General features: G+C 51.1%; 1 protein-coding gene across 1 annotated transcript; it reads left to right on the forward strand.

Moving 5' to 3' along the window:
- The first annotated feature begins 356 nt into the window (after positions 1-356).
- Positions 357-25,397, forward strand: PYGM (glycogen phosphorylase, muscle associated). Its single transcript, XM_063146183.1, has 19 exons — positions 357-667; positions 4,214-4,315; positions 5,254-5,332; positions 6,836-7,071; positions 11,010-11,121; positions 12,456-12,538; positions 12,685-12,828; positions 13,780-13,872; positions 14,724-14,870; positions 15,798-15,961; positions 17,387-17,501; positions 17,663-17,764; positions 18,689-18,836; positions 19,470-19,528; positions 21,664-21,805; positions 22,042-22,249; positions 22,584-22,718; positions 23,416-23,482; positions 25,162-25,397. The coding sequence occupies exons 1-19, from the start codon at positions 425-427 to the stop codon at positions 25,312-25,314; spliced, it is 2,532 nt and encodes an 843-aa protein (XP_063002253.1). The 5' UTR covers positions 357-424; the 3' UTR covers positions 25,315-25,397.
- The last annotated feature ends 899 nt before the right edge of the window (positions 25,398-26,296 follow it).

Below are 26,296 nucleotides of genomic sequence, written 5' to 3' on the forward strand. Positions count from 1 at the left end.
ACATGGTCGGGAGGGTGCTGTTCCTCTCATGTCCTACTTGTGGGATTCCTGTGGGCCTTTAGCGTGTGAACAGAAGCCTGGACCAAGTGGGCCCTTGATCCGATCCAGCAGGGCTGGTCTTGTGTGTTTACACGACGCCCAACTGAAGTAGGGTCTCTGCGCGCGACTGGATTCCCTCCAAGCGAGGAGCGGCGTTCTTTGGGCCAGGGGGCGGGGCTGAAGCGGGGCGGGGGCGGGGCCAGGGCCAGGACCCCTCCCCCTCCTGAATAATGCACAGGGCCGGGGGGTTTAATAATGCATGAGGGGAGGGGCCTGGGGCGCATTTGCTGGCGTGCCGAGTGTAGATCGCCGCTCCCTCCCGGTGCACCGCCAGCCAGCCAGCCTCCTCGCCCCGTCTCTCCGTCCTCCTCGCCCATCAGCCAACATGTCCCGGCCGCTCTCGGACCACGACAAGCGGAAGCAGATCAGCGTGCGCGGCTTGGCCGGCGTGGAGAATGTCACCGACCTCAAGAAGAACTTCAACCGGCACCTGCACTTCACGCTGGTCAAGGACCGCAACGTGGCCACCACGCGCGACTACTACTTCGCCCTGGCGCACACCGTGCGCGACCACCTGGTGGGCCGCTGGATCCGCACGCAGCAGCACTACTACGAGAAGGACCCCAAGGTGAGAGAGAGAGAGCCCTGGGGGGCTGGGGAGGGGGGGCGCCTCTTTCGGTGGGGCCGGGAATCCAGAACCCTGAAGGAGCTCTCCAAGGTGCTGGAGTGGTTTTGGCCAGAGGGTCCCGCGCTTTAGAGCTCTGGCGGAGACCCATTGAAAGAGGAGCCACCAGCCTCCACTGGAGGAGGGGGTGGACTGGGGGGAGACCCAGCCTCCCCGTCGTTCCTGCGGGGCGCAAGGCAGGCGAGCCTCGGCCGCCCCAAGGCCACGGTGAGGGCTCCCCTCCGCCCCCCCCAGCGTGGCTTCCTTTTCTCCTTCTCCAACCAGCTGTCAGAATCCTTGGGTAAAAGCCTGTGGGCCTCCGTAGAGTAGTCCCATTGATATGAGTGGGGCTTCAGTTAGTCTGGACTAACTTAAGTCCCCTTCGTTTCAGTGGGTCTACTCCAAGTAGACCTTCTGTTGGATTGAACCCATTGACTCTGGCTCGCTTGGTCGTTGGGATGGGGCAGGCTGGCTTTCCCGGGTCTGGAGTGGAGAAGTAGACCCAGGATTGCCCCCCCTCCTTCTGGTTGGGTGTCAGGAGACCTGGGATGTGTGTGTGTGTGTGTTGAGGCTGGAGAGCAAAGTCTGGGGGCGGGGTCTGAAGGGGAGGAGTTGTCAGTCCCCGTCCCCCCCTCCCCGCTGCAATGGGGGCAGCCCTCTTGGTTTTCTCAGGGGTGGGGGTGGGGTGCGCTCAGGTTGCATCCCTCCTTTCTTCCAGCTGATGGAAGAAACAAACGAAGATGATAGTTATTATTGGAGCAAAGAGTTTCCTCTACACCTGAAATTTACAAACAGGGCCGGTAGGCACAGTGGGCAGCTACCGAGGGCCCACACCCCAGCAGGGGCCCAACGGACAACAGCGGCCTGGAGTTCCTCTTCCTCCTCTTCCCCATTGCAGCCTCCCTGCCCCCTGCCTCTCGCTCTGGCCCTGACAAGGGGGCTGGTGAGAAGGAGGAGGAGCAGCAGACGTTGTGGCCTCTTTGCTCCCTGGCTCTCTGCCCATCAAGCAAGTGGGAGCCATGATTAGAAAGAGGAAGGGGGGCAATGGTGGAGCGAAGGTGGACTCATTGAGGGAGGGCCCCCCCGTTGAGGGTGCCTTGCCCAATGGCCCCCCAAAACCTGGAGCTGGTACTGTAAGCAACAATGCTGTGACCGAGAGTATGTTGTCGGAAAGGGCAAGCCGTGTGGTGAAAGCCCTCCTTGCGGCACGTCCAGCCGGCCTTCACACTTCACCGCTGTCCTCTCCGACTTCTCCTTTTCTTCAGGCCAAAGACCTTTCCACACTCAAGGCCCTGGTCTTCTTGCTGGCTCCTGCTGACCCTTTGCATGGCTGCTCAGAAGAAAACCCCGTCGAGTTCAATGGGTCTCTCCCCGCATTGCAGCTGCACTTCCAAAGCTCCCTCCCTCTGCCCCCTCCACTCCCTCTTGAGGACTAGCGGCTTGGTTTGGGGAAAGAGGAGGAGCAGGAGTCGGGACTCCAGGGTGCTCACCCTCATCCCTTGCAGGAAGGGGCGGGTGGCAGAGATCTGAACTACCATGGCAGGATATTAATAGCTACTTGAGATGTGACACGGCACGCCGGGATGTGTTCCAAGCCGCATATCAGGGCGAAGGAGAAGCCGCAAAAGTGCCACCCAGGGCCGAGGAATCCTTCCAGCCCCCACCTGTATTTTGGAGGGGGTGAAGGAGGGGGATTTGGGGGCAATAGAGGGGTGCAGAAGAAGAATATTTATTTATTTATTGCATTTATTTGTTGCATTTGTTGCATTTATATACCGCCCCATATCCGAAGCTCTCTGGGCGGTCTGTCCTCCTTGGGATGGGGGCTGTTAACAGGAGGTGGGGGGAGAGAAAAACCCCTGTGTTTCAGGTTGAACAGGGGCCCAGGTTCAGCGGGGAGAATGCTGAGAATTGTAGGACTTTTCTCTCTCACTCAACGTGCATTCCAAAGCTACAACAGGGTGAGAATTGTAGGACCCTTTTTTTGTCTAAAGATGCATCCTTAACCGATAATATTTTTGGAGATTTGGCTCCTCCCCCCTTTTGCCTTTAGCTCCACCCACCACTGGAGCACGCCCCCTCCCCAAAGATTTGGTTCTTGTTCTAAAAGAGGTTTTGCACCCCTCCTTTAAGACTTGAAGAAGCCTAAGGTGCAAGTCTACCAAGAATTGCCTTATCTCTCTGCCTGGCTGCAGGATTAACTACGGCAGGCGAGGTGGTAGTTGCAGCAGCAGCAGCAGAGCTGGGCTCCCTTTCTCTTTAAATTTAGCCCGGCCTGACATTTGCTGTGAACTTTTGCCATTTAATTTAGGAATAGGCCTGTGTCAGCAGCACCAGGGCTCCGGGGATGAGATACCAGATACAGGAGGCAACTGCACACCCAACATGGGATGAGCTAGCTTCACTGGCCTCTGAAAGGTCAGACTTTGAGCCGCGCTCTCTGTTTCTGGGGAAGCATGCACCGGGCTGCAGGATCAGTATGCTACAGAAAATGTCTTTTCTCTCCCCGATTCCTGCCCTTTGTCAGTGAGACCGCCTCTGCAAGGGGCTTAGTTGTCTGCTGGTAGCCACTCCAAGGATCTGTTTGCAATGCCCTGCAATATTTAGAAGATTGTTAATAATAAAAGGAGTGCCTCTGAACATGAGCAGAGCCCCTCATTTAGTAGGAAATGCCAAGGCTTGATCCAATACAGAGGGTTCCACCAGTTAGAATTGGTGGAAAAGGCACTCTTGCAAAGACACAGAGTAATGTTGCTTTCATAGAATCATAGAATAGCAGAGTTGGAAGGGGCCCACAAGGCCATCGAGTCCAACCCCCTGCTCAATGCAGGAATCCACCCCAAAGCATCCCTGACGGATGTTGTCCAGCTGCCTCTTGAAGGCCTCTAGTGTGGGAGAGCCCACCACCTCCCTAGGGTCTTTCTTTTTTGTCAGGGAGACAGGGTGGTATAGGGGTTCACAATTGATCTATGAAACAAGATGGTCCCTGCCTGAGGAGGCTTACAGTCTAAAAAAAATGGCACGACACACAAGGAAAACGGGATGAGGAGGGAAGAGGGCGGAAAACCACAAAGTGGTCTTTTAGCAGAGTTGGTGGGATGGAGATTTGTAGACATCTCAGGGTGCAATCCGATGCACGTTTAGACAAACAAAAAATTCCCACAGCTCCCAGCGCTCCCCAGCTAGCACAGTTGGCTGGGGAATTCTGGGAGCTGCGGGACTTTTTTCCTGTCTAAACATTCATCGGATTGCACCCTTGATAAATTATAGCCCAACACGTCTGGGAAGAACGTCAAGTTGGGGAGTCCTCTTATAAGTTGTCAAAAACAACCGAAGGATCCAAAACCTATTTGGTCTGATCTTTGAGATTACAGCTTACCTGTCCTTCCAAGAACATCCCACAAAATCACCAGTCTACCTGCGGTGGGGGGAAACCCCCCCCACCCTCCCTTCAGGTTTTGGACATCTCCAAACTCACCCCTTCTCTCTCTCTCTTTCTCTCTCTCTCAGCGTATTTATTACCTGTCCTTGGAGTTCTACATGGGCCGAACTTTACAGAACACCATGGTCAACTTGGCTCTGCAGAATGCCTGTGATGAAGCGACTTACCAGGTTTTGCAGACCTGCCAGCGGGTTGGGGGGGGGGGCTTTTTTTTGGGGGGTGGGGAGGGCGATGATTGGGAGTGGAAAGTTGTGAAAGTTCAGGCTACGATTTGGGGGCAGAGGTTTAGGCACCCCCACTCAGAGGAAGAGCAGCTAGGCCCCCAAACACAGCAGGGGAGTGATCTCAGGTCTGGAAAAGTTCCTGTAGCTAAGAGAGGAAATGTTTTTCTTGTTTCCTGCTCTTCTCTTCCCTTTCTGTCTGGATCTAGTCGTCCCCCCCCTCATTCTCATTCTGTGTGCTGGGAATAGGGGTGTCATCAGCTCCCCGCACTCGGACTCTGGCTCGTTTCCCCGTGAGGTGAATCATTCCCAGATTTTCCATCCCCCCCCTCCCCCGGTAATTTGCTTAATTTGCATGCATTGCGGCTGTCACTTGTGCAAATTATGCAAATTTCAGCCAGAATTTGCACAACTTCCTCTTTACAAGTAAAAAACAAAGAAAACAAGTTCCTGGATTTTGGGGAAAGCCAGTGGCTCAGTTCGTGAATGCAAGCTGAGCCGGGCGCACGGCGGGGAGCCGTTGGGTCTCCAAAGGGCCGGATTTTCAAAACACGGGCGTCCCTAGTTGTCCGAGATTGGGGTGAGGAGCTGGCTGTCAAAGAAAGAGAAGGTCCATCTCCCATGACAGCAATCTTGTGAATGGGCATGGTGGCACAGCGGCCATTTTGTGTCAGTGCCCACGACACACCCTCTCAAAATTCCCAGTGTGCCTATGAGCTGAAAAAAAAGGGCTGAAGACCCCCTAATTTAAAGAGCACCACGCTTTAGTCCATTCAGTCTGGAGTCTAAAACTAATTAACTAGTAGTCTTAGGAGGGGGCTAGTGGTGATTATTGGTGGTGGCGACTCCCCCCATCTCTCTTTTTTTACTCTCCTTTGGTCCAATAGCTAGGCCTGGATATGGAGGAGTTGCAGGAGATTGAGGAAGATGCCGGTTTGGGCAACGGAGGACTTGGGCGCTTGGCAGGTGAGCATCAAACGGAAGATGCATAGCACATCCTTTGGACGTGGGAAGCCCAGTGGAAGCTGATGGCACCGATGTCAGTTGGGTGGTGGATCCAGGTCAGAATGTTAAAGGAGCTCTTTGTCCCCTTTAGAGTCCTGACAGGTTCATGTGAACAGCCAGGGCGTTGTGGCTGCCGCCTCCCATACATCTGCCGCCTAAGGACGTGCTTTACTCTGCCCTGTGTACAACTGTCAATGGATGTTTATAGAGAACCATCAGTCATTACTGACCGCTTGAATTTAAGGCCTCATCTAGCAAGCAATGGATCTAGAGCAGCCTTCCTCAACCTGGGGCGCTCCAGATGTGTTGGACTACAACTCCCAGAATGCCCCAGCCAGGCATTCTGTGAGATGCAGTCCAACACATCTGGAGCGCCCCAGGTTGAGGAAGGCTGGTCTAGAGGAAAAGTGTTCTTGGCCTATGTGGAAATTTGACTTCCCTCATACTAGAAGATCAGTACCAGGGTCACCTGTTAAATGCGTATTTTAACGTCCGGATCTTTTAGTTCCGCTGTTTTAAATCTCTGCTTTAAAATCTCTGCGTTGCTGCCGGGCTTGATTCTGGTTCTACTTTTATGTTGCAGTTTTAAGCTTTGATATCTCGTACTGTTTGATGCTGTACTTGTGGTTTTAATTTTCGGGAGCCTCTTGGAGCGCTTGGGCTATTGGGTGGCGTAGAAATGTATTAAATAAATACATAAATAAAGTAATAATATGTATTTATTTATTTATTGCATTTTTATACCGCTCATTAGCCGAAGCTCTCTGGGCGGTTCACAAAAAATTAAAACCACAAAGAGCATAAAAACAACCAACTATCTAAAAACACAATTACAAAATACAATATAAAAAGCACAACCAGGATAAAACCACACAGCAAAAATCGATATAGGTTAAAATAAGGAATTAAAACAAGGTTTAAATTTAAGTTAAATTAGGTGTTAAAATACTGAGAAAATATAAAGGTCTTCAGATGGTGATGGAAAGAGTACAGTGTAGGTGCCAGGCGGACCTCTCTGGGGAGCTCGTTCCACAATCGGGGTGCCACAGCAGAGAAGGCCCTGCTCCTAGTCACCAGCCTCACTTCCTCTGGCAGGGGCTCATGGAGAAGGACCCCTGTAGATGATCTTAAGGTCCGGGCAGGCACATACGGGAGGAGGCGTTCCTTCAAATAACCTGGCCCCAAACCGTTTAGGGCTTTGAATGTCAATACCAGCACTTTGAATCAGGCCTGGACCTGGACTGGCAGCCAATGAAGTTGTAAAAGGACTGGCATGATGTGGCTTCGCTGACCAGTCCCTGTTAGATAGTTTCCAGAAGCCAGTGCAGACTATTTGATAAAGGTGACGGTTCTGCCTGCATTGCTGAAGCCCAGAGTCCAACATCAGCCCATGGCTTTGCTCTGGCCTCTTTTGGCTGACTGCCTTCTCCTTATTTCTGCCTCCCCCCCACGGGTGCCCCCCAGCTTGCTTCCTGGACTCCATGGCCACCCTGGGCCTGGCAGCCTACGGCTACGGCATTCGCTACGAGTTTGGCATCTTCAACCAGAAGATTTGCGGAGGCTGGCAGCTGGAGGAGGCGGACGACTGGCTGCGTTACGGCAACCCCTGGGAGAAGGCGCGCCCCGAGTACATGATCCCCGTGCATTTCTATGGACACGTGCAGCACGGCCCGGATGGGGTGAAATGGGTCGACACACAGGTAAACAAGAGCCCTGGCTGGGTTGATTTATGTGCGTATTTGTTACGTTTTGTCTCCCTCCTCGTCTTGCAAGGATCCCGAGGCAGCGTACATAAGGAACCTTCTCCTCTTCCTCCATTTTATCCTCACACCAGCCCTGTGCAGAGAAGGCTGGTGACTATGATTTCAGTGGGGCAGAGATTCCATTCTGGATTTTAGTTACATCTTGGCTCAACAAAACTAAAAACAAGAAGGAGATTGGAATTGTTGTAGATCGCAAGCTGAATAGGAGCCCACAGTGCGATAAGGCTGCAAGAAAGGCAAATGCTATTTTGGGCTGCATTAATAGAAGTATAGCTTCCAAATCGCGGGAGGTGCTGGATCCTCTCTATTCGGCCCTGGTTAGGCCTCATCTAGAGTATTGCGTCCAGTTCTGGGCTCCACAATTCAAGAAGGACGCAGACAAGCCGGAGCGTGTTCAGAGGAGGGCAACCAGGATGATCAGGGGTCTGGAAACAAAGCCCTACGAAGAGAGACTGAAAGAACTGGGCCTGTTTAGCCTGGAGAAGAGAAGATTGAGGGGAGACATGAGAGCACCCTTCAAATACTTGAAAGGTTGTCACAGAGAGGAGGGCCAGGATTTCTTCTCGATCCTCCCAGAGTGCAGGACACGGAATAACGGGCTCAAGTTAAAGGAAGCCAGATTCCAGCTGGACGTCAGGAAAAACTTCCTGTTAGAGCAGTACGACAATGGAACCAGTTACCTAGGGAGGTTGTGGGCTCTCCCACACTAGAGGCCTTCAAGAGGCAGCTGGACAACCGTCTGTCAGGGATGCTTTAGGGTGGATTCCTGCATTGAGCAGGGGGTTGGACTCAATGGCCTTATAGGCCCCTTCCAACTCTACTATTCTATGATTCTATGATTCATCCAGCCAAAGTCTAAATGAGCTATCTAAGGTGCTGGCCTCATTAGGGGATAGGGCTCAGCACCATGGATAGCTCACCCCCCTCCTCCCATTTTTGCAAGGAACCCAAAGTGGCACACATGGTCTTTATCCTCTGCATTTTATCCTCACAACTCTGTGAGGTAGAGGTTAGGCAGAGAGGCAGTGCTTGGCCTAAAATCATGTAGTGATCTTCATAGTTGAGTGGAAATTAGAACCCAGGTCTCCTGAGTTCCAGTCCAACGCTGCAGTGCTCCCTCTCTTTTAATTCTAGAACCCAACAGGATCACCCCATGAAAATGATCTGTGGGAGATTCAGGACAGACCAAAGGAAAACTTCTTCACACAGCGCATAGTTAAACTATGGGATTCAGTACTGCAGGACATAATGATGGCCGCCAATCTGGATGGGTTTAAAAAGGGGGTGGATAAATGCACGGAGGAGAAGACTATCAATGGCTACTACTCCAGATCGTAGAATCATAGAATAGTAGAGTTGGAAGGGGCCTTAAAGGCCATCAAGTCCAACCCTCTGCTCAATGCAGGACTCCACCCTAAAGCATCCCTGACAGACGGTTGTCCAGCTGCCTCTTGAAGGCCTCTAATGTGGGAGGGGCCACCACCTCCCTAGGTAACTGGTTCCACTGTCACACTACTCTAACAGTCAGGAAGGTTTTCCTGATGTCCAGCCGGAATCTGGCTTCCTGTCACTTCATCCCGTTATTCCATGTCCCGCACTCTGGGAGGATCGAGAAGAGATCCTGGCCCTCCTCTGTGTGACAACCTTTCACGTATTTGAAGAGTGCTCTCATGTCTCCCCTCCATCTTCTCTTCTCCAGGCTAAACAGGCCCAGTTCCTTCAGTCTCTCCTCATAGGGATTTGTTTCCAGACCCCTGATCATCCTGGTTTTAAAATCCTCCATTTTATCCGCACAACAACCCTGTGGGGTTGGTTAGGCTGTGCGCCAATGAGTGGCCCAAAGTCACCCAGTGAGCTTCATGATCAAGTGGGGAAGGAACCCAGGTTTCCCCATTCTAACACACTGACACACACACACACACACACACACACACACGTTTATTTGCTGTGTGCTGTGAATCTTTCAAATACAGGCTGTCCCTAAGCAAAGTTGTGGACCTGTTTGGTGTGACTCTCAAAAGTCAGCATGGGCTCCCTCGTGTGGACAAAAGCAGGGCATGTAAGGCCCTGAAAAATGCGAGGTGGCATTCGAACCGGGGGCCATGCAGATGCTTCTGAGTCTCTGTGCTTTCTCAGAGTGCAGAATCAAGGCCCTATTAATATTTCCTTGGCAGTAGTTGCTCTGAACACCAGACAAAAGGCATGGAAGTGAAAGCAGTGCCTCCTTGCCCTGGAAGGCTTCCATTTCGGCTTGAATGCACTGTTTCGAACCCTTTACCGAAGAAACAGGAACTTGGGTGTGTGAAAGAGAGAGAACTAGAGATGCGTCAGACCCAATGAAGTGGTATAATGGAGGAAGCATGACAGGGAAGCTTTTGCAGAGCAAAGAATTATGCTGGTGAAGATAAAGATTGAGTTTCAGTCATGGGTGGAGCGTTGCAGATCTTTAGTAATGAGGACTACAGACTTGAAAGGGAACCTATTTATTTGCAGAAATTTCCGCCCCACTCTTCAACTGTAAAAGAGCTTCCGAAACATCTAACGATGAAAAGGACCTAACTATTTAAAACAGCTACGATCCAATTAAAGCAATGAACCAGCAGGAAGAGGCAGGAGAGGCAGAAAGAAGGGAGTTTCATGCAGTCCGAGGGGTTGGTGGGGTGAAGCTCTTGAATAATGAGGACTGGAACCTTGAAGATGATCTTACTCCTTTGCGGGGATTTCAACCCTGCTCTTCAACTCTAAAAGAGGCTCCAAAGCAGCTAACAATGAAAGGGGCCTCAGAAGACACCTTAAACCATGGCTTTAAGCCAGAAAGCCAGGCCGGGTTCAGAAGACACCTTAAACCATGGCTTTAACCATGGTGAATAAGGCTTTTTGCTTTATTAATCATGGTTAAAGCTGTGGTTTAAGGTGTCTTCTGAACACGACCTGGCTTTCTGGCTTAACCACCATGGTTAAAGCCATGGTTTAAGGCAGTGGTTCCCAATTGGGGGTCCGTGGACCCCAGGGAGTCCACGTAACCCATCCAGGGGGTTCGTGGCACCATTCACATATTAGCTCTGCAAGGTCCGCATTTCAATAAAAGAAAATACACTCAATGTTGATCCAGATTTGAGATTAAAAGTAGGAAATATTGAACCGGATGTGGAAGGGATTGTTTGGGACAAAAAGGGGCATGATTTCTCTCATCACATTTAGGTTTAGCAGCCATTAGATATGTCATAATTTGTTCCATTGTAAACTAGACATTAGTAAAATTAAATTCGTCTTTATATCCCTTACTAAATCATTGTCATTTTTGCCTGGTAGTATCACAAATATCACAAATGTTTTTTAGTATACCTAAAATTCTTTGCTTATGAGGGGCTACCCCTTATTTTCTCCAAAAAATTGCTTCGCACAGGTACCTACCGTAGAGATAACAAAATTTTCAAAAGTAGGGAGTCCACGGCTTGGCATTTGAAAAACAAGGGGATCGCAGTACTTAGCTAATTGAGAGCCACTGGTTTGAGGTGTCTTCTGAACGGGGGCAATATAAAACAGCAGTGATCACTTTAAAGCGATGAACCAATAGAAAGAGGCAGGGAGCGTGTGCGAAAGGAGGTGGAAAGTGTAGGAACGGGGTGGAGGGAGCAGGGAAGGAAAGGAGTCCAGCACAGTCTAGAGAGAGACGATTTGGCAAGGGAGAGAAGCCCAGTGTGGTCATTTATGGTGGCTCCTTCCTGGTCCTTCTTGTTAAATGCAGGGGAATCTCACCCGTGTCACGCTCCTTAGCAGAACGCGCACGTTTGCTTTGAACGTCGGTCGCGTTGAGCAGGGCAGGCGCTGCAGGAGGCCTCGGCCCTGAATGCCCCAATCTCTTTGCCTTGCAGGTGGTCCTTGCCCTGCCCTATGACACCCCCATTCCTGGCTACCGCAACAACACCGTGAACACCATGCGGCTGTGGTCTGCCCGGGCTCCGAACGAGTTCAACCTCAAGGACTGTAAGTGACCCGAACTCCCTTTCCGCTGAGTAGAGGTGGATCGGGGCAAGTCTTGTATAGCCGATGTCATTGCACAAGGACTAAGGTGGAGGAGCTTGAACTGGGAAGGTACAGGGGTGTTAAGGTGGTCTTCTTCTGAGATTAGTTTGCTGCCCCAGCCTGGTTTCAGTGACACCTCGGGTCCTAGAAGAAGCCTTACTTCCTCAACTTAAACCAGGGGTGGGCAGATGTTAGAGTTCCAGATGTTTTAGACGGCAGCACCCAGAAGCCCCTGCCAGCATGGCCAATAGTCAGGAATGCTGGGAACTGAAGTCCAAAGCAGCTGGAGTTGTGCTTTCTGCCCACCTTTGTCTTAGACAGGAGAGGACTGCCGGCAATTACTCAGGGGCATTTATAGGTGCACAAAGGTGGAGAAATGTCAGAGGTTGTACCTCTCTCAGAAAAGGGCCATAGTTCAGTGGTGGAGCAGCTGAGGTCCCAGTTCCCATCATCTCCTGGTAGTGCTAGGAAAGAATTCTTCCTGAAACCCTGGCGAGTTAACTGTTGCCAATCCGTGTTTACGGTATTGAGCTAGGTGGATTTAGACGCCCTTTTTCAATATAGGACCACTTCCAGTGTTCCTATTTGAATTGTGGAGATATCCCCCATCTACAAGATATCCCCCATCTACAAGATATCACCCATCTTGTAACCAAATGTACAGTTACAAGATGGGGGATACTTAGCTCAGCAATACTACAAACGAGAAGGAGCTTGGAATTGTTGTAGATCGCAAGCGGAATATGAGCCAACAGTGCGATATGGCTGCAAGAAAGGCAAATGCTATTTTGGGCTGCATTAATAGAAGTATAGCTTCCAAATCACGTGAGGTCCTGGTTCCTCTCTCTTCGGCCCTGGTTAGGCCTCATCTAGAGTATTGCGTCCAGTTCTGGGCTCCACAATTCAAGAAGGACGCAGACGAGCTGGAGCGTGTTCAGAGGAGGGCAACCAGGATGATCAGGGGTCTGGAGACAAAGCCCTATGAAGAGAGACTGAAAGAACTGGGCATGTTTAGCCTGGAGAAGAGAAGATTGAGGGGAGACATGAGAGCACTCTTCAAATACTTAAAAGGTTGTGACACAGAGGAGGGCCAGGATCTCTTCTCGATCCTCCCAGAGTGCAGGACACGGAATAACGGGCTCAAGTTATCCACCCTAAAGCATCCCTGAGGAATCCACCCTAAAGCATCCCTGAGAGGTGGTTGTCCATATGTCAGGGATGGACAGGGATCAACACATTAAATTAATTGTGTTGATCACTTGCTTTCTCTTGCTTTCTGTTTTCCTCTCTCCCAGTTAACGTCGGCGGCTACATCCAGGCGGTGTTGGACAGAAACCTAGCGGAGAACATTTCTCGCGTGCTGTATCCCAATGATAACGTAGGTCCCCTCCCGCGTCGTTTTGAGTACCCCCGCACCCCCCAGCTCCATGAGGTGTGGGGCGCAAGGAACATCCAAGAAGGTCTACCCGACCTGTTGCTGCACTGTGGGTCATTTTGGCTCCCCGATTCTCCCTCTTTCTGCAGTTCTTTGAAGGCAAGGAGCTCCGTCTCAAGCAGGAATACTTCGTGGTGGCCGCCACGCTTCAGGACATCATCCGACGCTTCAAATCCTCCAAGTTTGGCAGCCGCGATCCCGTCCGCACCTCTTTTGACGCCTTCCCGGACAAGGTATGGGTGATGCCGTCTGCATGTCTCTTTGTGCGTGCACGCGCAGAGAAACTGAAGCCGCAGATGTGATAATCCACGTTCCCACAGGCGACTTCTGCGTGGTGGGTGTGGCAGAGTTTTAGCTTTGTGGGTCTCAAAGTGAGAGGTTTCTCTAGGTTGTTTTAGGTTTGAACAAAGTCCGCCTTGGACAAAGTACGAAACTCAAGCAGAATCAGGCTGGCTTGGTCCAATTCTGTAAGGTTCTGTAGGCAAAGTCCACTCCAGAACAGGCTTCATTAAGGACTCATATTTTGGATACAATATGCACCGATCATATTGGATGATCAGGGGTCTGGAAACAAAGCCCTATGAAGAGAGACTGAAAGAACTGGGCATGTTTAGCCTGGAGAAGAGGAGATTGAAGGGAGACATGAGAGCACTCTTCAAATACTTAAAAGGTTGTCACACAGAGGAGGGCCAGAATCTCTTCTTGATCCTCCCAGAGTGCAGGACACGGAATAACGGGCTCAAGTTAAAGGAAGCCAGATTCCGGCTGGACATCAGGAAAAACTTCCTGACTGTTAGAGCAGTACGACAATGTAACCAAGTGACCTAGGGAGGTGGTGGGCTCTCCCACACTAGAGGCCTTCAAGAGGCAGCTGGACAACCCTCTGTCAGGGATGCTTTAGGGTGGATTCCTGCATTGAGCAGGGGGTTGGACTCGATGGCCTTATAGGCCCCTTCCAACTCTGCTATTCTATGATTCTATGTTTTGGAGACCCTCAAAATGTCAAAACTGATCATGCTGTGGATTTATGTGCACCCTAGGACACACTCGCTGCCTCAGTTTCCTCAATGGAAAAATGGCTGGTTTAGTGGCGGCTTGAAAGGGGGGCGGGGAAATGCCAGCAGCTGCACAATCTTGGTGTTATACCTCCAACCTTCCCTTTCTATATTTACTGTCTCTTCCAGGTTGCTATTCAGCTCAACGACACCCACCCTTCACTTGCCATCCCGGAACTCATGAGAGTCTTGGTGGATATTGAGAAACTTGAATGGGACAAGGTGAGGCTATGCGTCATTTAAAATAAAATAAAATGGGTGTTGGTCATACACAGCCTGCCTGGAAGTTTGCGTCTTTGCACCTTCCAGTCACACATTTCCACCCCGCCTTCTGACCTTGATGGCAAGGACCCCTGACGTGAATTAGAAAAGGGAATGCACAATAAAGGCGCAGTAATAAGATGCCATTAATTCAAAGAAACGGGAGCAACAGCGAAACCCACCGCAGCTTGCAGGAAAATCATGTTGCCTGTATTTATTGAGAGTATTTTTAACTTGCTTCTCAGCCACAAAAGCCTCCTTAGTATAATTGGTACAATGGGAAGGTCCCTGTCTGCAGGCTTACAACCTAAAAAGACACGACACACAAGGAAAGAGGAATGGGGAGGGAAGAGGGGGGAAATAATGAAGGGTGCAGTCCTATGCATGTTTAGACAGATTCAATTTTGCGTGTGTGTGTGTGTGTGTGTGAAGGTTGGAGTGGGGAAAATCCAGGCTTTTGGGGGAAAGCGAAACCAAGCGCTCATCCCCTTGAGTGTAATTGTGTTACTCCGCTGTACCACAGCACCACCTAGAGGTTATGTCGCTGAAAGTACAGGAAGGCAGGAAAGGAAAACAATCCACGTAGAAAGTGAAAACAGCAGCCTAAACAGCCCCATTGAGAAAAGCTCTATAGCTCAGTGGCAGAACCTGTTTTGTGTGCAAAAGGTCCCTGGTTCGATTCCAGGTATCGCTAGGTAGGACTGGGGAAAACCCTTCATCTGAAACCCTGGAGAGCCGCTGCTGCCAGTCTGTGCAAGAAAAGGGTGACCATTTTGGAATTAAGGATGCTTCCTATGTTCCTTGTGTTTTAGGCTTGGGATGTCACAGTGAGGACTTGCGCCTACACCAATCACACCGTCCTGCCAGAAGCTCTGGAGCGTTGGCCCACCCACCTCTTAGAGACCCTCCTGCCGCGTCACCTGGAAATCATCTACGAAATCAACCAGCGCTTCCTTGATGTGAGCGCAAAATCTGGGAGGGAGGGGAGGGGGAGATGACGCAGCGGAGGCCTCCCTGGGACTCTCACAGTCTACCAGGACAGGGGCGAGCAGAAGGTATTGATCTCCGGATGCTTTGGACTTCAACTCCCAGAAGCCCCTTCCAGCAAGGCCAAAGGTCAGGAGTGCTGGGGGTTGAAATCTTTGCCCTAAGCAATTATTATGCAAACTAAGCAAAACAATTGTCCTTTCAAGAAGAGAGAGAGAGAGAGGAGTTACTTCTCAAATGCCTGTAACTTCAAGGCACCTGTTGCAGTGGTAGTTTCTGGTGCCATCTCTCCGACTTTCTCCCGGCTTCTTTATGCGCTGTGCGTTTGAGCTTCCGGCAGATCCTAGCATCAGTTAGTGTTTCAGAATGCTCTCACACACACACATCCGAAACCTCCCTCGTTTCCCTCTGAGTGTGTAGGATTTGGCCTTGAGGAGATAAGCTCTGGAGTGGGCTGATTCTCAGCTGAGGAATCTCCCGTGAGAGCTTCCTCCCCCACTGCTACGGGCTGGCTGGTGTCTCGCATTGCGTCTTCTAGTTCTGATTCTGATTGATTACTTTAAACCCCTTCTCCCGAAACAGGGGCAGTAGGGTTAGACATGGCATGGGGCTGAGATGGCTGGAGGAGAAGACCGTGCCTGGCACTGGGAAGCAGTGGAGCAAATGTTGGGGGGGGGATTCCCTGCTGCAAGTGGGCAGGGGACAGGTAGGGGTCACCCCCCCATTTGCCCCAAATATAGACCCACAAAAGGGAATGGGACCAGGGCTCCTTCTTGTAATTCAAGCACTCTTTCTGTTTCTTTGGTTCAGTTTTTGTGCTTAAAGCAAGGATGGGGCAGGTGGGGGGGGTTTGCTGAAAGACTGGGGATGGGTGTTGAGGCCTCTCTCTGTCCCCACAGAGAGTCTATGCCAAGTTCCCCGGAGACCTTGACCGGCTGCGTCGTATGTCCATGGTGGAGGAAGGCAGCGTGAAGCGGATCAACATGGCTCACCTCTGCATCGTGGGCTCCCACGCCGTCAACGGAGTGGCCCGCATCCACTCTGAAATCCTGAAGGCCACTGTGTAGGTACTCAGTCCCACGGCACTCGAGCTGTGCCCTCCGTCTCCAAAACACATTTAGGGAGAGAGGTCACCTCTCCGCTCAATGGCTGCGTTCGGACGTCCCGATAATCCGCGATTGATTGTGATGGGAACGAGGCTTAGGTGGTGTGAACCCAGGGTTGTGTGCTGCCCCATCCCTTCTCCGCGGGCGCTGCTGCGTTTGGAACCGCCTGCTTTTCTTTTTGATGCAGCTGGTCGTTTCGTCTGAACGGGTCAAATTGTGGTTGGCGGTGCAGCTGGTCCGGTACTTTGGGGCTGTGTTCTGGGCTCCTGCAGCTCAGGCAGCCCCCACAAATGACCACCCAGAGATCGGCGGGTGATCAGGGAAGCAGAAGGAAACTCCGTTTTATTCCCGTGGTCGTGATAGTGCTATGATTTAAGTGGGTTTCCAATGCCAGCCTAAGCATGCTCCGTTGTTGTTGAATCGGGGTTGGCGAACCGTTGTGTTGTGGCTGTTCTCAGGTATCGGCAGTGTAGAAGCAGTTATAACGCCTGGCATGGCAAATAGAAGCGGGGTGAGAAATGTGAGTCGTGTGCTTCACGACTGAAGTGATGCACAGGCTATTTAAGAACATCAGAAGAGCCTTGCTGGACCAGACCAAGGGTCCGTCTAGTCCAGCACTCTGTTCACACAGTGGTCCACCAGATGTTGATGGTCCCCCATAAAGCTGCCCCCCAAGACTATTAAGAAGAGGGTCTAAAATGTCCTAGCTGCATCACTGCAATTAATCTTAACTATGGCTAATCTGAAACAAGCCAACTTCAAGCCATAGTTTACAAAGCTGGCTTGTTTCAACAAACCATAGTTAAGGTAAACCGCAGTTTAGCGCTTGCATGTCACACTGAACTGCAGTTAACTGGAAGCTGTATCTTCCATTTCCAGTCAACTTGTGGCAATGCAGAAGGACGGGGAGAAAGGGAAGAGTGTGAGTGTGCAAAGTAAGCAAGACAATGGCCGTTCAAGAAGAATAGGAAGCCACTTCTCAAACGCCGAGAGCCTGGTGCGGAGGCAGGTTCTGGCGTAAACGAACTGACTTTCTCACACCTTCCTTCTACACTGTGCGTTTGAGCTTCCGGCGGAGCCTAGCATCAGCTAGCTTGTTGGGACGCTCACCTCCGGAAGAAGGCTCACTTCCCGCTGAGTGTGTAGAATTTGGCCTTGAGGAGATAAGCTCTGGAGAGGGCTGACTCCCAGGTGGGGCATTGCCCGTGAGAGCTTCCTCCCACACTGGTGTCCGGCGCTGCGTCTTCTAGTTCTGAATCTGTTTCTGGTTGATTACCTGAAACATCTTCTCCCAAAACAGGGGTGGTAGGGTTAGCCATGATAGTCCTCCTTCTTAAAAATCGTCCTTCTAATTTCTTCTTCTTCTTCTCCTCCTCCTCCAGGTTTAAAGACTTCTACGAGTTCGAGCCCCACAAATTCCAGAACAAAACCAACGGGATCACCCCTCGCCGGTGGCTTGTTTTGTGCAACCCGGGGCTGGCTGAGGTCATCGCTGAGGTGAGGCTGAGCAGGGCGAGGAGAACGGGACCCTCGAGCCACAAATCACAGCACCATCATGACACGCCCCTCTACTAAGAACAGTTTTTAAGAAAGTGAAAGAGAGGCTGCAGCCGGCAACTCGGCTGTTGTTGTGACGTTCCCCTTTCCACCTTTTTTAGCGCATCGGTGAGGACTACATCTCTGACTTGGATCAACTGAAGAAGCTCCTGAACTTCGTGGAAGATGAAGGCTTCATCCGGGATGTGGCAAAAATCAAGCAGGTGAGAAGGAAGGGGGTGACCTGGCGAGCGTGCTTGCACAGGTGATCTTACCTACGGTTTCTCAGCGGTGTGGTGGTCCGTTTTGAAGTGCAGTCGCTCTTCGTGACACTCCCCTTAGCCACGCCCCCGAGGAGAGGCCAATATTTCAGATTGAGCCATACCAACCCACCCATTTGAGCATAGAATAGTAGAGTTGGAAGGGGCCTATAAGCCCATCGAGTCCAACCCCTGCTCAGTGCAGGAATCCACCTTAAAGTGCACCTGACAGATGGCGGTCCAGCTGCCTCTGGAAGGCCTCCAGTGTGGGACGGCCCACGGCCTCCCTAGGCAATTGGTTTCATTGTCATACTGCTCTAACCGTCAGGAAGTTTTTCCTGTTGTCCAGGCGGAATTTGGCTTCCTGTAACTTGAGCCCCTTATTCCGTGTCCTGCCCTCTGGGAGGATTGAGAAGAGACCTGGCCTTCCTCTGTGAAACAATCTTTGAAGGACTTGAAGAGTGCTATCATGTCTCTCCTCAGCGATCCATGAAACTCTCTGGGTGACCCTAGACTAGTCACCTTCCCTCTCTCTTTCATCTCCTCCGGAAGCAAGTCTTTGGCAAAGCGCACAGGCCTGAATTGCCCGTTCAAAACCAAGGGCCCCCAAAATACTTCATATGACAACAGGGAGCAATATATATGGTTGCTGGGAAAATTCATGCCCTCCCAGCTATGGTGAGGATTGCAGCTAAGCCCAGAGGGAACAGCGAAGTCTACGGGGTGGTGGGAGATGATGTCAGAGACCCTGCTAATAAAATGTGTCATGAGCCCTGCCTTGGCTTCACCATCGGCTATGGAATTTCATCAGCATTCCCCTTTGTGTTTCGGGGAGAGGCCAAATGTGTCCCCTGCCTTCATCTGCTCTTGCTGTCTTGTGCTCGTCAGGAGAACAAGCTGAAGTTCGCCGCCTACCTGGAGAAGGAGTACAAAGTGAAGATCAACCCCAACTCGCTCTTTGACGTCCAGGTGAAGCGGATCCACGAGTACAAGCGGCAGCTGCTCAACTGCCTCCACGTCATCACGCTCTACAACCGTGAGTGTTCAGCGCCTTGGGTGGGTCATTCCTTTAGAGTTCTGACTGGTTCCAGATGAAACCTGGGTTCACGGTCCCACCGATATCGGAGCCCCCAGCCTCCGCTGGTGCCCCACTCCCCTGCCTGATGTGGGGAAGCATCCTCACAGTCCTGGGTGCCCCCCACCCCTGATGTGACTGGTTGAGTTTAGGGTTGGCATCTGGCGCCCCTCAGGTTGGATTCAGCCCCTAGAAGCTTTTTGGTCCTCTTCTCTCCCTGTATGACCTCTTGAAATGTATTTATTTGTTGCATTTCTATCCAACCTTTCGTTGCCTACCCTTGACGCCGACCCAACTTTCCCTCGGGCCTTTCCCCTCCTTTTCCTTCTGCCTGCCTTTGGAGGAAGGGGTTGGACAGGCAAGAAGGTCACGGGGCGGTGGGGGGGGGGTTTGACCTGCTCCCTGCTCCCCACCTCAAAGTCGCTGCTCACCCATGACCTCCAGCGTTCATGTCGGGAGTGCATTCATCCCGATTTTCTGTGAGGTCCTAGAGGTGCGCCATTCCAGCTGGTCTTTCTCTTTCTCTTTTTTCTCTTTCTCTCTCTCTCGTACGTGTGTGTTGTGGTTTTATCCTCCCCCCACCCCGGTTTACAGGGATCAAGAGAGAACCAAACAAGCATTTTGTGCCGCGGACGGTCATGATCGGAGGCAAAGTGAGAACCGGAAGCGATGGGGACGCTGGGGCTTTGTTATTAGAAGCAGGGGGCACGTGGGAGAAAGAGGCAGGAAACTGGAAACAGAGGAAGCTAACATTCCAGGCCAAACCACTGGTCCAGTGAGCGCAGGGGTGGTGGATCTCCGGCCCTCCTGGGGCCCGAATCTGGTTCTCCAGGATTTCGCTAGAAGGCCCCGCCCCCTTCCTCAGGCTCCACCCCTGTTTTCCGGCCCATCAATCCTTTGGCCTTTTCTCAGCTTTTGTGCAGTTTTCTCCCTGTTCTAAAAGGTGGAAATGCCTCTCTTAAGCCTTTGTTAATAACAGGGAGACAGTCGAAGCTATAACATGTTGACATTTTTGGGGATTTTTGACCCCATGCTTTCTTGCTTTGGGGCCTGCCCCCTTGGCATCAGCCTAGGCAGGTGGGGAGTCACATCTGTGTTTCATGGAGGGTCAGGTGCCTTTTGTTCCATTTCCTGCTCATTGACGGAATTGAAGTTTTGGAAAAAATGTTCTGCGAATTTGCGCAAATTCGCATTGGTGCAGATCTGCATTTGTACATCAGTTATTGAGCGGTTTGACAGTACAGTAAGCAAGTAAAACAATTCATAAATGGCAAGGCGTGATGATATTCCGAAACATCTGGATGGCATCATTTTTGGGAAAGACTGCTCCACGGTCTCCCTGCAGAATACCTTACAGGCACGAGGGCAGAATTCCATGTTGAAGAATCTCTTGGGGCGTGGCCAAATGCAAAATGGGCAGAGCAAAAAAAAACCCAGCTGCTTTTAACTTGGAGGTCTCATTGCCAGGGATTAAGCCTTATGAGAGACATTTCAATCTTTGAAATGTCACTCATCCCAGAGTGCAGGACGCTGAATAACGGGCTCAAGTTACAGGAAGCCAGATTCCGGCTGGACATCAGGAAAAACGTCCTGACTGTTAGAGCAGTATGACAATGGAACCAGTGACCTAGGGAGGTGGTGGGCTCTCCCACACTGGAGGCCTTCAAGAGGCAGCTGGACAACCACCTGTCAGGGATGCTTTAGAGTGGATTCCTGCATTGAGCAGGGGGTTGGACTCAATGGCCTTATGGGCCCCTTCCAACTCTACTATTCTATGATTCTATGATTTGAGGATGTGGAAAAACTGCATGAAATCCAGGCAAACATGAAATGGTCAATAATAATAATAATAATAATAATAATAATAATAATATATTTATTTATTTGTTACCCGCCTCTCCCTCTGGACCGACGCAGGGTACAACACAAATAAAAACACTATAAAATACATAAAACTAATTCAAACTTTTAAAACCAGTGCATCATTAAAAGCAACACACCATTAAAAAAAGGCATCTTAAAATTCAACTGGGTAGGCCTGCCGGAAGAGATCAGTCTTTATGGCTTTCTTAAATTCTGGAAGACTGTTAAGTTGATGAATCTCTCCCGGCAGGCTGTTCCACAGTCTGGGAGCGGCAGAAGAAAAGGTCCTCTGGGTAATACCTGTCAGCCTTGTTTTCGTTGGCTGGGGTAGATTCTTCCCAGAGGACCTGAGCGTGTGGGGTGGATTGTATAGGAGAAGGTGATCCCACAGGTAGCCTGGACCCAAACCATGTAGAGCTTTAAAGGTGATCACCAACACTTTACACTTCGCCCGGAAACTAATTGGCAGCCAGTGAAGAGATTTTAAGACTGGTGTGATGTGGTCACCCCTAGGTGTTCCAGTGATCAAACTGGCTGCCATATTTTGCATTAGTTGAAGTTTCTCAACTAGGCACGAAGGCAGCCCTATGTAGAGCGCATTGCAGAAGTGGAGCCTCGAAGTTACCAGTGCGTGCACGACCGTCTTTAGGTCTTCTGACTTTAGGAAGGGGCGCTGCTGCTGTATCAGCTGAAGCTGATAGTAGGTTAGGGGAAAGAGGATGGAGCCAGGAAAGGTGGCATTTCCCTTGGGGAAAGCTGAGAGAGCTGTATTTGGGCCTTCGGATCCCGAGATTCTGCACCCATGATGTCAACCGTGTGTTCTTCTGCTGAGCTATGAGTCTTCCACTGAAGGGAAGACCTGGTGTTTCCCTGCCAAATAGGATGCTTAGATTTCCCTCTCCACATCTTCAATCCCTCCTGCTAGGCTGCCCCTGGCTACCACATGGCCAAGATGATCATCAAGCTCATCACGTCCATCGGAGACATAGTCAATCATGACCCCGTCATCGGCGACCGGCTGAAAATGATCTTCTTGGAGAATTATCGCGTCTCACTGGCCGAGAAAGGTAGGTTGGTCCCTCATGTATTGGTTTACTTACAGACCCCAAAAGGACGCTCATTCGTCATGTGACCGTCCCTGCCCTTGAGGCTTAATAATCTAAAGGACACAACACAAAAGGCAAATGGATTGGGAGGGAGGAGGAGAAAAATAAGCACAATGCAGGCACCAGTTCTACGTTTTTTGCCACTTTGGGCTTCATGCTGGCCCGAAGGCTTTCACCTTTTCCGCTGTTTCCCGCAGTGATCCCCGCGTCTGACCTCTCCGAGCAAATCTCCACGGCCGGCACGGAGGCCTCGGGCACTGGGAACATGAAGTTTATGCTGAACGGGGCGCTCACCATTGGCACCATGGATGGAGCCAACGTGGAGATGGCCGAGGAGGCTGGCCAGAACAATTTGTTCATTTTCGGCATGCAGGTGGAGGACGTGGAGGAGCTGGACCGGAAGGGGTACGCACCGGACGGGGCTGAGGTCCCCCCTCCGTGGGCTCAGCTGCAAAGACTTCCTCCCCGTTTCCTTTCAACTTCCTGCAGCTGTTCTGCCCTATTTTTTAACCCACTGCTGGCTCTGATGTCAGGGGGGCAACGAATCCGCTCCGGGTTTCAGTCCGAACCATTTAAGAAGCCGAATTAAAACCAGCGCCCTTTGCAGCACTAGCTGTTGAATGGAACCAAAGGGAAGGCGATTTGCAGCCGGGGTGGGGCGGGATGGAACCGTGAGGAGAGCAGAAGGCCGTGGCTGCCACGTGCCCCGTGACTCCCTGACTCTCCTCTCTCCCCACAGCTACTGCGCCAAGGATTATTACGACCACATGCCTGAGCTGAAGCAAGCCATCGACCAGCTCAGCAGTGGCTTCTTCTCCCCCAAGCAGCCGGATCTCTTTAAGGACATCGTGAACATGCTGATGTACCACGACAGGTGAGAACGGCGTTGTTCAGAAGGGGAACAGCAGTGAATCTCTCCAAAGGACTCCTGGAACGCCCTGGCTCTCTTGCGGAGGAGGCCGCAGCAGCCAAAGGATCGGCAAACCACGACGGCGGCCTGAGCAGGCCAAATTTAGCTTTCAAACGAGGTCCGTGCCCTGTTGTAAGTCTGAATTTGGCCTGTTTAGGACGACATTGCGGTTCGCGAACCGCTGAGTGCTTTGCTGCCAGATTCCGGGGACAGCGACAGAGGTGCCGTTTCCAGGGGGCTCCGAGGGGTTGAAATCCCACCACCACTGTCCTGCTTTTGAGGGTTCAAGGAAGGAGAGGCAGGCAGCAAGAGGGAGGATTCCAGGAGGGGGGCGATAAAGGCGGTGGAGGCAGGTTTGCAATTTGGCAACTCACCTGCCGCTTCTGGGTCTTTGGTTATGCCGCTGTGACCAGCAGGTGGCAGTCTTAAGTTGGGGTTGCTTGTCTGAAGGGACCCAGAGAGCTTCGGCTATTGGGCGGTATAAAAATGTAATAAATAAATAAATAAATAAATAAATCACCCCGCAAATGGAATAGAATCATAGAATAGTAGAGTTGGAAGGGGCCTATAAGGCCATCAAGTCCAACCCCCTGCTCAAGGCAGCTGCCCCTTTTCAGGGATAAAACGGCCTCTTGCCTTTCCGTTCCTTCCCTCTCCGTAGGTTCAAAGTCTTTGCCGATTACGACGCCTACATGAAATGTCAAGACAAGGTCAACGCGCTTTACAAGGTGAGTCGGACCCAGCGTGCCCGAAGGTGAGGGTGGATTGGCCCTGTGACGATAGGGCTACTACTCAAGTCTTCCCCAACCTGGCTTTTTTACAGAGAGGGATGTATCCGAATTTAGGTTTTGCTCTCAAAAGATGCGAATGTGCCCTGTTCGAAGCTCTGAGTGCGAAACTTCGTCCGCTGAAAGTATTCGCAAATTGTCAAACGCACGCTTACGTTCACCTTGTTCCCGGTTGCCAATTTGCATTGCGCGAATTTCATAATTTCTGCAAATTTCCTCCATGGACCGAATCGGTTTTGGTTTAGGCTGTGGAAGAAATTTGCACGAATTAGGACACTTGTGCAAACAGGGGGGAATTTGCGTAAATCTCCAGTTTGATCGTGGCTTGATTTGCACAAGTTTCCTGTTTGCACGGAGCGAGTAGTGATTGCGAACGTAAACAGGAATGAGGCACAAGATGAGCAGCTTGTAGCTGGCTGCCAAAAAGGACCGGCCCTGCCATGAGGCAAAGTGAAGCAAGTGCCTCAGGCAGCAAATGTTGGGTGGTGGCAGAAGTGGGTCCTCGGCTGTCCTGCTTGAACCTCACCCAGCTGTAATTCTCTGTTGGAGGAAAGAATTGTTTGCGTGCAGCCCGTCCTGATCCTCTAAAGGGCTTGTGACCCTGAGGAGAAGTGGTGGAGCTTTCTCATGTATTATTATTATTATTATTATTATTATTATTATTATTATTATTATTATTATTATTTGTATCCCGCCTTTTGCCCAATACTGGGCCTCAAGGCGGTCTTACAAAGTTTAAAACATACATTGTAAAACCTAGGAAAAGAAATGTACAAAAAAAACCCCTCCGAAACACCAATATAAAACATAAACGTTTAAAATACACGGCAGAATTATAAGTCCTTCACATAGATGGAGGGCCAGATTATTCTCCAAAGGCCTGCTGGAACAAAAAAGTTTTAGCCTGCTTCCGAAAGCCCATCAAGGAGGGAGCCAGTCTAGCTTCCCCGGGAAGAGAGTTCCAGAGCACCGGAGCAGCCACCAAGAAGGCCCTGTCCCATGTTCCCACCAAGCGCGCCTGTGAAGATGGTGGGACTGAAAGAAGGGCTTCCCCAGAAGATCTCAAAGCACGGACAGGCTCAGAAGGGAGAATTGGGTCTTTGAAATAACCTGGACCCGAGCCATATGTAGACAGTATTGAAGGAAGATCCTGCTACCAGCCTAGTTGTGCTTCTTTTCTGCTCAGATAGCAACATTTCTGGGGCCATCCCTGTTGACTTAGGGAACTCGGTGCCGGCCCTACCATTCGCCACAGTAAAGCAGTTGCCTCAGGCAGCAAATACTGGGAGGCGGCGGCAAGGTGTTAAGAGGAGACAACTGTAGGCCATGTGGCCTGCTCCTCATCCCCTAAGTTAACCTGTAGCCTTTAGGGGCAGGATATTGTCCCATTATCAAGGCGGAAGACAGATCCATCAGCCAGTTCAGTTGGCTTTTGCACCTGGAACAGGAGGGGGCGCCATTTTGCCCTTCGCTTCAGGCAGCAAAAGGTCTTGGGTCGTCCCCGGGGTCCTCAAAGCATGAAATGGCGGGGTGGGGATAAGGAGGTGGCAGCGATGGCTCCATCCTTTCCTTCCTTCCCTCTCACGGCCCTCCGCTTTCCTTTCCGTCCCCCCACCCAGAACACCAAGGAGTGGACAAAGACGGTCATCAGGAACATCGCCACTTCCGGGAAGTTCTCCAGCGACCGCACCATCGCCCAGTACGCCCGTGAAATCTGGGGCGTCGAGCCCACGCGCCAAAAGATCCCCGCCCCTGACGAGCCTCGGGAATGAGCCCCCAGCCTCTCCTCGTGACCGTCTCCCCTTTGAACCACCACCAGCCACTTCCAACAGGGCAGCTGCAAGGCAATGGGTCACCCCCTCTTTTCCCATCCCAGCTCCAAATGTCCAATCACTTTTTGTCTGTAAGAGGAAGGAGGAGAGAGGACGGCTCTCTTCCCACCTTCTACATCCTAGGATCTGCCCATCACTTGTAGCTAAAAGCTGATGGGCACGTGTAGGGTCATAGTCCAGCCCCCTCTCCTTCCTTCCGTCCGCTTCCGTCCCCTCCTCTTTATAACAGGTCTCTGCTTTCTAATAGGGGATTCCCACCCTGCCCGCCTTCATTTCTAAGGGGTTTGTTTCACGGGTGTGTGTCTGTGTGTCTTGACGACTGCCTCCTCATTTTCAAAGGTGCTTCTCTGTCCCATTTTTATTCTGAAGAGGGGGAATTGCCAGGAAGGGAGCATGGGTTTGATTTTTCTCGTCTGCAAAGTGGCACCTTCGCCTCTTTCGTCCGACGGGGCAGTGTCAGATTTGGGGGGACGGGGCCTCCAAACCGAAGCAAAAGCCAAATGAAGACAAATAAAGGTTTTAAAACTGCCACCGGCAATGGGAATTCTTTTTTTTTTTTTTTAAAGAAAAAGAAGGTTGATGGAATGATAGGATTTCTCTCCAGCTTGTTACCCTGCTGGGTGTTCATATCATCTGCCAGGGATGCTTTAGGGTGGATTCCTGCCTTGAGCAGGGGGTTGGACTCGATGGCCTTGTAGGCCCCTTCCAACTCTGCTATTCTATGATTCTATATCATGTGGCTTCACTTGGAATATTGTGTATAGTTCAGGTCACCACACCTAAAAAATAAAGGATGTTGGAGAGTGGGGAAAAGTGCAAAAAAGGGCAACTACAATGATGAAGTGGCAGGAACAACTCCCCTATGAGGAAAGATCACAATGTCTGGGATTGTTTAGCTTAGGAAAAAAGAGTCTACAAAGAG

The sequence above is a fragment of the Elgaria multicarinata genome, chromosome 21 (genome assembly GCF_023053635.1).
Source record: "Elgaria multicarinata webbii isolate HBS135686 ecotype San Diego chromosome 21, rElgMul1.1.pri, whole genome shotgun sequence".
Taxonomy (NCBI): domain Eukaryota; kingdom Metazoa; phylum Chordata; class Lepidosauria; order Squamata; family Anguidae; genus Elgaria; species Elgaria multicarinata.